Source organism: Haemorhous mexicanus, chromosome 33 (assembly GCF_027477595.1).
Source record: "Haemorhous mexicanus isolate bHaeMex1 chromosome 33, bHaeMex1.pri, whole genome shotgun sequence".
Taxonomy (NCBI): Eukaryota; Metazoa; Chordata; class Aves; order Passeriformes; family Fringillidae; genus Haemorhous; species Haemorhous mexicanus.
Genome location: NC_082373.1, coordinates 1,974,034 through 1,983,807, shown reverse-complemented (window position 1 = coordinate 1,983,807; position 9,774 = coordinate 1,974,034). Strand labels below are relative to the sequence as shown.

Here is a 9,774-nt window from a genome sequence, read left to right as displayed (position 1 = left end):
GACCCCAAAACCCTCGATTCTGATCCCAAAACCCCTAATTCTGACCCCAAATCCCCGATCCTCACCCCAAAATCCCCAAGCCTCCCCCAAAATCCCCAATTCTGACCCCAAAATCCCCGATTCTCACCTCAAAACCCCCAATCCTCACCCCAAAATTCTCTTTTTTCCCCAAAAAAGTTCTCTTTTCCCCCCCAAAATTCTCTTTCCCCCCCCCCCAAAATTCTCTTTTTTCCCCAAAAAATTCTCTTTTTTCCCCAAAAAATTCTCTTTCCCCCCAAAATTCTCTTTTTCCTCCCCAAAATTCTCATTTTCCACCCAAACCCCCCCCCTTTAATCGGGATTTTGGGGCAGGGGGCGCGCCCTGATCCCTCCCCCGGGACTGACCCCATAAAAACCCCCAAAAAAACCCCAAAAAGCCCCAAAATCCCCCCAAATCCGCGGGTTTGGGCTGGCTCGGCGCGGAGCGGGCCAGGGCCGGCGTTTGGCCCCAATTCCTGCGGATTTGGGATTTTCACAGCCCCGACCCCACCGACTTGGGCGGAATTTGGGATTTTTCAACCCAATTTCCCCGCCCTCAATCAGCTCATCAGCGCTGAGGGAGGGGGGAGAAATTTCAATTTTTGGGGCATTTTTTTCCCTTTTTTCCCTCATTTCCCCCCCCCAGCGAGCGCCGCCGGGGCGGGTTAAAAAACAATAATTAAAAAAAGCGGGAATGCGAGGAGGGGAATGGGTGAAATTTGAAATTTTGGCTGTTTTTTGGTGTTTTTTCTGTGGGAACAAAGAGCAACTGCTGCAGGACTTGTCCATATTTCCAGCGCTGTGTCGCACTTTTAATAAAACATCTGTTCTTGCTTCTGCTGATGAGTTCCCTTAATTGTTTGCAGACCCAATTCCGCCAGAATTCTCCCCACAAAATCCGCCCCCCCCTCCCCTCGCCGCGTGGCTTTTTTATTTTGGCAGCAAAAATCAAAATATCTTGCAAAAATCCGCCAAAAAAACCGGCGGGAAAGGTGAAAAATTCGGTTGAAATTCAGATTTTGGCGGGGTTTCGTTATTGGGGGTTTTTGCTGTGGGTTTTATTTTAATTTATATTTTTATTTGGGGTGTTTTTGGCTGCAAAAAATGCGTGTTTGGAGTGTTTTGGGGTTTTTTTCCGGCAGCTGCTTTCTGCTGTCTATAAATCGAGCGGACTTTTAGGACTTGCCCTCTGTTTGGAGAAGTCATAAAACACTTAAACTTCCCCCGGCTCGCGGTCCCACGCTCGTCCCGCAGGTCCCCAGCCCACCTTGGGAAGGGAAAAACGAGGAGGAAAAAATAAAAATAAAAATTGAAAATAAATAAAATAAAAATTAAAGTTAAAACGGCCAAAAAAAGCGGGGAAAAAAAGGGAAAAAAAAGGGGAAAAAAAAAGGAAAAAAAGGGGAAAAAAGCGAAATAAAGCAAAAAAAGGAAGGGGAAGGAGCGGCAAGAAGAGGGAAAATGTGAGAAAATGAAAATTTAGGGGGAAAAGGGAAAAGGAGGCTCTGGAAGGAGAAGTTTTTTTTGGGTGGAAACTCCTCCGAAGTTGCGGTCCCAAAATCCCCCCGAATCCCCCAATTTTGGGGTGCCCGACTCCCCCAAACCCCCCCGAGCTGGGAAAACCAAACCAAAGCTGCGAAATCCTCCCAAAATTCCCATTTTTTTCCCTCCCTCTCGCTCCGGGGGGATTTTGGGCAGGCGGAGGGAGAAAAAACCAGCGGAAAATTGGGAATTTTGGGGGAAAACTCCCGGAATTCCTGCCCAAGGTGGGAGCTCCCCCCACCCGCCGCTTTTGGGGCTAAAAATTGGGATTTTTATTTTTTCCCCCTTTCTGGTGACTCCAGGGCTCGGTCTGGGCGTTTTTTGGGTGTTTCCAGCGTTTGTTGTTTTTTTTTGTTTTTTTCGGGGTGTTTTTTTGGGGTTTTTTGGGGTTTTTTTGGGTTTTTTTTTTCAGTTTATGGTTTTATTGCTACCATTGATGACTTTGCTTTGTTAGCCAGAGGAAAAAGAGCATAAAATCCTCTGGCATCCGGGCTCCCGTCCGAGCTGGGGGGGCCAAATATTCCCCAAAACCCCCCCGGGGGCTGCGCTCGGGCGGCCGAAAAAACCTGGAAAAAATCAAATGTAGAAAACGGGAAAATAAAAAATCCACATCGGGGTGCATTCCCCGCGCTTTCCAGGCCATTTTTGGGGATTTTTACATTTTTTTCTCCATAAAATCCGAGGTGGTTTAACAACAAAAAAGAGGAGGAGGAGGAGGAGGAGGAGGAGGAGGAGGAGGAGGCCGAGGGCTCACCGGCAAAAATCGGAATTTTTTTGGGGGGGATTTGTCGCGAATCCGCCCCCAGGGCCGCAGGTAGGGGCTGATTTTGGGGGATTTTGGGGGGATTTTGGGGGATTTTGGGGGGATTTGGGGTCGGCGTCTCCTCCCCGCCGGGAAAACTTCGGGAAGCGGCGGAAACTCGGAGCGGGCCGCTCCTGCCCAGCCCAAATTCGCTTTTTTTCCGCCTTTTTCTTCCCTCTTCTCCTTTCGGGGCGCGCCCAGAGAGGCCCCGAAATGCGGAGAATTCTCCCCAAAGTGGAGGGGAAATGCCGGCTCCCAGCCCCGTGGGGGATGGGGGGGTTTTCCCTAAAAAATGCCATTTTTCCCTCAAATTTTCGCCCTTTTCCAGGAGTTTGGGAGCGCTCCGATCCCGCGTTATCCTTGGAGAGGTCGCCATGTTTATCCCCCCCCTTTTTTCCCTTTTTAAAAAATTTTTTCCTCTTTTTATTTTTTAAAAAAAATTGAATTATTTTTTCCTTTTATTGCCGTTTAAACGCGGGAGAAAGCGGGGGGAAAAAAAGGGAGAAAAAAACACTTTAAAAAAATTTTAAAAATTAAAAATAAATAAAATAAATAAACGCCATAAAAATAAAGCTAAATAAAAAGATAAATAAATTACAAAAAAGAGGGAGAGAGGGGGTAATTTATGGCTTAATATTCTGTGTTCGCCCGAGATTTATTGCTGGGAATTCGCTGCCGCTTTTTTTTTTTTTTTTTTTTTTTTTTTTTTTTAACGAGATATTTAAGCGCCGCTTTCTTGGAAAGAATAATAATTATGATAATCATTTATTTTTTTAAAAAAAAAATCACCCTAAAAGAGAATAAAAAAAGAGCATTGAGCGTTGAGCGCGGTTAAAATAAAAGGTAAAATGGATTTTTTTATTTTTTTGGCGAATTGCAGCGAAATGAAGAAGGGGAAAGCGGGAGGGAAAATAAAGAAAGGGAGGTAAAAAAAATGTGAATTTTGGGAATTTGAGGTGCTGCTGAGCCCCCTCCCCATCCCCACCCGCCGCCCCAAATTTCCCCCGGGGGGGTTTTTTTATTTTTGGGGGGGTGCCGGACTTACTTTCCACGGCCACTTAGTTTCAACTAGGGACGGGGAGCAGAAAAAAGCCATTTTTTCCCTTTTTGACACGCGGCTCGCCATTGGCCCGGCCCGGGTCAGCTGACTGTGTCATTCTGTCTGTCCTGGAGCAGAGCCTTCCCTATAACAATCCTACACTTGCACTACAAACTGGAGACTGAAATAAATATTAAAAGAATTCGCACGGGCCCAGGTGGCGCCGGGAAAAGGGAGAGAGAGAGAGGGACAGAGAGAGAGATTTAAAAAAAAAAATTAAATTGGAGGTGTGTGTGTTAATTAATTAACTGGGGTGAGGGCGGGGAGAGGAGAGAGGGGGATAAAAAGGAAATAGAGGGGGGTTGGAGGAAAATAGAGGGGGGATTGAGGGGGATCGAGGAAAAATAGAGGGGAAATAGAGGGGAAAAAGAGAGGAGAAATAGAGGGAGAAAAGGGGAAAAAAAGAGGAGAAATACAGAAAAAAAAAGGGAAAAAAGAGGAGAAATAGAGGAAATAAAGAGAAGAAATAGAGGAAAAAAGGGAAAAAAAGAGGAGAAATAGAGGAAATAAAGAGGAGAAATAGAGGAAAAAAAGAGAAGAAATAGAGGAAATAAAGAGAAGAAATAGAGGAAAAAAAGAGGAGAAATAGAGGAGAAAAAGGAAAAAAAAGAGGAGAAATAGAGGAAATAAAGAGGAGGAAAAAACGGGAAAAAAAGAGGAGAAATAGAGGAAAAAATAGAGGAGAAATAGAGGGAAAAAAAGAAGAAATAATAAAGGAGAATAGAAGGAAAAAAGGAAAAAATCGAGGAGAAATAGGGAAAAATAGAGGAAAAAATAGAAGGGAAAGAGATAAAGGAGAAATAGAGAGGGGAAATAAAAGGAAATAATGAAATAAATATTAGAGGGGAAATAGAGGAATAAAGAGGGGAAATAGAGGAATAAAGAGGGGAAATAGAGGGAGAAAAGAGGAAAAATAGAGGGAGAGAAACAGAGGAATGAGAGGAGGAAAATAATAGAGGAATAAAGGACGAAAGTACATGGATGTAGGGGGAAAAATAGGGGAATAAAGGAGAAAAGAGAGAGGAGTAAGGGAGAAAAAGAGAGGAATAAAGGAGAAAAGAGAGAGGAATAAAGGAGGAAAAGAGAGGAATAAAGGAGAAAAGAGAGAGGAATAAAGGAGAAAAAAGAGAGGAAGAAATAAAGGATAAAAGGGGAAAATAGAGGAGAAAAAGGAGGAAAATAGAGGAAAAAGGGAGGAAAAGAGAGGAAAAACCAGGAAAATAATAGAGGAAAATAGAGGAAAAATAGAGATAAATAAAGGGAAATAAAGGAAAATAGAGGGAAATAAAGGGAAAATAGAGGGAAATAAAGGGAAAATAGAGGAAAATAAAGGAAAATAGAGGAAAATAAAAGGAAAATAGAGGAAAACAGAGGGAAATAAAGGAAAATAGAGGAAAATAGAGGGAAATAAGGAAAATAGAGGAAAATAGAGGAAAATAAAGGGAAATAAAAGGAAAATAAAAGGAAAATAGAGGGAAATAAAGGGAAATAAAAGGCAAATAGAGGAAAATAGAGGAAAATAAAAGGCAAATAGAGGAAAACCGAGAAAAAACCGGGAAAAAAATCCTAAGAACAGAAGGAAACCACCGAGGCAGCCCCCGGCGGGAGCGGCGCGGCCGCGGGCAGCAGCAGCAGCAGCAGCACGGCGGAGCGGCGATGAATTCCTACTTCAGCAACCCGTCCTTGTCGTGCCACCTCGGCGGCGGCCAGGAGGTGCTGCCCAACGTGGCCGCGCTCAACTCCAGCTACGACCCCGTGCGGCATTTCGGCGGCTACGGCGCGGCCCGTGGCGCAGAACCGGATTTACTCGTCGCCCTTTTACTCGCCGCAGGACAACGCGGTGGTGTTCGGCTCGGGCCCGCTCGCCCTACGAGTACGGCTCGAACGCCTTCTACCAGGACAAGGAGGTGCTGAGCAGCTGCCGGCAGAGCTCGGTCGGGGGTCGCCTGGCGCAGAGCTCGCGTCGGGGGGCGCACGGGGCGCCGCCAACTCCATCGCGCAGGATTTCCCCAGCGAGCAGAGCCGCGGCGCGGCTCAGGAGCAGAAATCCGGCATCCAGATCTACCCCTGGATGCAGCGCATGAACTCGCACAGTGGTAAGTTTTTTTTTACGGCTGGGATAAATTAAATAAACTCCGAGGGTTTTATGGCTCATTCCCCCCCCCCCCCTTTTCCTTCCCTCCTCCTCCTCCTCGGCACCTCGGCAGGACGGGGTTTTTATGGCGCCATAAAAACAATAATTTCGCGCAGTTTGCGGCCGGCTTTTTATTCGGGTTTGGCTTGTTAGGATCGGTTTTAATTAAAAGGTTTCGCCCGGCGGTGAAATATCGGCGATCGTAAAGTGGGATTAAATAGGGAAATAAAAATAAAGCGGCTGCTCAGGGAGGTTAGCGGGGAAAATAAACGCCAGCGGGATAAAGTTGGTGGGGATTTATGGGGTTTTTTAGGGGTTTTCTTAGTGGTTTTAGGGTTTGGGGGTGGCACGAGCTGGGGCCGAGGGGGAAGCCGCCCCTTCCTCGCCGTCCCCGGCCTCCCCCAAATCCAGGGAATCCAGGGCAAGTTTGGGCTAAAACCCCTCAAAATCAGCGCTAAAAGCCTCAAAATCAGCGCTAAAAGCCTCAAAACCTGGGCTTAAAGCTTCAAAACCTGGGCTTAAAGCCTCAAAACCTGGGCTTAAAGCTTCAAAACCTGGGCTTAAAACCTCAAAACCTGGGCTTAAAGCCTCAAAACCTGGCCTAAACGCCGAGAAATCCCTAAAATCCGCAAGGTCCGGGCTAAAACCCTGTAAAATCCGGGCTAAAAACCTGTAAAATCCGGGCTAAAACCTGTAAAATCCGGGCTAAAACCTGTAAAATCCGGGCTAAAACCTGTAAAATCCGGGCTAAAAAGCTGTAAAATCCGGGTTAAAACCTGTAAAATCCGGGCTAAAAAGCTGTAAAATCCAGGCTAAAACCTGTAAAATCCAGGCTAAAACTTGTAAAATCCGGGCTAAAACCTGTAAAATCCGGGCTAAAACCCCACCAAAATCTGTGCTTAAACTCTCAAAATACGGCCTAAGACACCAAAATATCTGGGCTAAAACCTGCAAAATCTGGGCTCAACCCCCCACAAAATTCTGGATAAAACCTTCAAAATCCGGCCTAGAGCCCCTTAAAATCCGGGCTGAACCCCCAGAAAACCTGGCCCAAACCCCTCAAAATCCGGGCTAAAACCCCTCAAAATCCGGGCTAAAACCCCCACAAAATCCGGGCTAAAACCCCACAAAATCCGGCTGAACCCCCAGAAAACCTGGCCCAAACCCCTCAAAATCCGGGCTAAAACCCCTCAAAATCCGGGCTAAAACCCCTCAAAATCTGGGCTAAAACCCCTCAAAATCCGGGCTAAAACCCCTCAAAATCCGAGCAGAACCCCCAGAAAACCTGGCCCAAACCCCTCAAAATCCGGGCTAAAACTCGGCGAAATCCGGGGCGAACCCCTCCAAATCCAGGCGAAACCCCCCCAAAATCGGGTCTGAACCCCCTCAAAACCTTGGCTAAACCCTCAAAAACCTAAACCAATACCCTCAAAAACTTAAGCTAATACCCTCGAAAATCCAAGCTAAACCCCTCAAAATCTGAGCCAAACCCCTCAAAACTTAAGCCAAACCCCTCAAAAATCTGAGCCAAACCCCTCAAAAATCTGAGTCAAACCCCTCAAAATCTGAGCCAAACCCCTCAAAAATCTGAGCCAAACCCCTCAAAAATCTGAGTCAAACCCCTCATAATCTGAGCCAAACTCAAAAATCTAAGCTGAACCCCTCAAAGTCTGAGTCAAACCCCTCAAAAATCTGAGGCAAACCCCTCAAAATCTGAGCCAAACCCCTCAAAAATCTAAGCTGAACCCCTCAAAATCTGAGCCAAACTCCTCAAAATCTGAGCCAAACCCCTCAAAAATCTAAGCTGAACCCCTCAAAATCTGAGCCAAACTCAAAAATCTGAGCCAAACCCCTCAAAACCTGCCCCAAAGTCCTGCAAGACCCGGCCTAGCCCCCCCAAGACCCGGCCTAGCCCCCCCAATCCCGGCCTAGCCGCCCCAAAACCCGGCCTAGCCCCCTCAAGACGTGGCCTAGACCCCCCCCAAACCCGGCCTAGCCCCCCCAAACCTGCCCCAAACCCCCTGCAAGACCCGGCCTAGCCCCCCCAAGACCCGGCCTAGACCCCCCCCAAACCCGGCCTAGCCCCCCAAACCTGCCCCCAAACCCCCTGCAAGACCCGGCCTAGACCCCCAATCCCGGCCTAGCCCTCTCAAGACCTGGCCTAGCCCCTCCAATCCGGCCTAGCCCCCTCAAAACCCGGCCTAGCCCCCTCAAAATCCGGCCTAGCTCTCCCAATCCCGGCCTAGCCCCCCCAAACCCGGCCTAGCCCCCTCAAAACCCGGCCTAGCCCCCCCAAGACCCGGCCTAGCCCCCCAAACCCGGCCTAGCCCCCCCAAACCCCGACCTAGCTCTCCCAAACCCGGCCTAGCCGCCTCAAAATCCGGCCTAGCCCCCCAAGACGCGGCCTAGACCCCCTCAAGACCCGGCCTAGCCCCCCCAAACCCGGCCTAGCCCCCCCAAACCTGCCCCAAACCCCCCCCAAACCCGGCCTAGCCCCCCCAAACCTGGCCTAGCCCCCCCAAACCCGGCCTAGCCCCCTCAAAACCCGGCCTAGCCCCCCAAACCCCGGCCTAGCCCCGCCAAACCCGGCCGAGCCCCTTCAAGACCCGGCCTAGCCCCCTCAAAACCCGGCCTAGCCCCCTCAAGACCCGGCCTAGCCCCCCCAAACCCAGCCTAGTCCCCCCAAACCCGGCCTAACCCCCCCAAAACCCAGCCTAGCCCCCCAAGACCCGGCCTAGCCCCCCCAAACCTGCCCCAAACCCCTTCAAGACCCGGCCTAGCCCCCCCAAACCCCGACCTAACCCCCCCAAACCCGGCCTAGCCCCCCCAAACCCGGCCTAGCCCCCCCAATGCCGGCCTAGCCCCCCGGTGAGCCCGGCTCTAACCCCGCTGGAGCCCCGCGGGCACACGGAGCGCGGCCGTTTCACTTTTTATTGCTCTGGGGCTGTTCGTGCGGCGGCGGGGGAGGGTCAGGGCGCTGCGTTCTGACCAGTTTTAGTCTGTTTGGTCTCGCCCTCTTTAGGGGTCGGTTACGGGGCCGACCGCCGGCGGGGCCGCCAGATTTACTCGCGCTACCAGACGCTGGAGCTGGAGAAGGAATTCCACTTCAACCGCTACCTGACCCGGCGGCGCCGCATCGAGATCGCCAACGCGCTGTGCCTGAGCGAGCGGCAGATCAAGATCTGGTTCCAGAACCGCCGCATGAAGTGGAAAAAGGAGACCAACCTCAGCTCCACGCTGGCCGGGGCCGCGGGAGGAGGAGGAGGGAGGAGGAGGAGGAGGAGGAGGAGGAGGAGGAGGAGGAGGAGGGGGAGCGGCGGCCGCCGACAGCTTGGCCAAGGAGGAGAAGCGCGAGGAGACAGAGGAGGAGAAGAAGGAGTGATGGATTTTTTTTTTTTTTGGTGTTGTTTCCCCTCTTTTCTCGCCCCCGTTTTTTTTTTTTGTCCTTCCTGGTATTTATCGGTGGAGAAAAAAAACAAAAAAGGATTTAAAATGATATTTAAAAAATTGTGTTGGTAGGGGGGATTGGAAAGAAATGAAATTAAAGGGTGGGATGATAGGGGGATTAAAAATATATGGAATTAAAGGGTGGGATGATGGGGGAATTACAAATATATGGACTTAAAGGGTGGGATGATAGGGGGAATTAAAAATATATGAAATAAAGGGTGGGATGAGAGGGGGGATTACAAAGAAATGAAATTAAAGGGTGGGATGAGAGGGGAATTACAAATAAATGAAATAAAGGGTGGGATGATGGGGGAATTACAAATAAATGAAATTAAAGGGTGGGAATTACAAATAAATGAAATAAAGGGTGGGAATTACAAATAAATGAAATAAAGGGTGGGATGATGGGGGGAAATACAAATAAATGAAATTTAAGGGTGGGATGATAGGGGGGATTAAAAATAAATGAAATAAAGGGTGGGATGAGAGGGGGAATTAAAAATATATGAAATTAAAGGGTGGGATGAAAGGGGGATTAAAAATAAATGAAAATAAAGGTGGGATGATAGGGGGAATTAAAAAAAATAAATTATTAAAAATTGTTGAAAATGAATGAAATTAAAAGGGTGATCCGGGGTGAGAAAGGGGAAATTGAGAGAGGGGGGGGAAAGCTGAGGAGTGGAAAAGTGAAATCGGATTGGAGAGGGGGAAAAAGGGGTTAAAAAAGCG

At 48.7% G+C, this 9,774-nt stretch overlaps 1 protein-coding gene across 1 annotated transcript; it reads left to right on the top strand.

The window, feature by feature from the left end:
- The first annotated feature begins 5,017 nt into the window (after nucleotides 1-5,017).
- HOXC6 (homeobox C6) lies at nucleotides 5,018-9,084 on the top strand. The gene is given in 6 exon segments (XM_059872026.1): nucleotides 5,018-5,246; nucleotides 5,248-5,316; nucleotides 5,318-5,400; nucleotides 5,436-5,557; nucleotides 8,594-8,859; nucleotides 8,861-9,084. Coding segments are annotated over 6 exon segments (786 nt in total). The 5' UTR covers nucleotides 5,018-5,117; the 3' UTR covers nucleotides 8,978-9,084.
- Nucleotides 9,085-9,774: the final 690 nt, after the last annotated feature.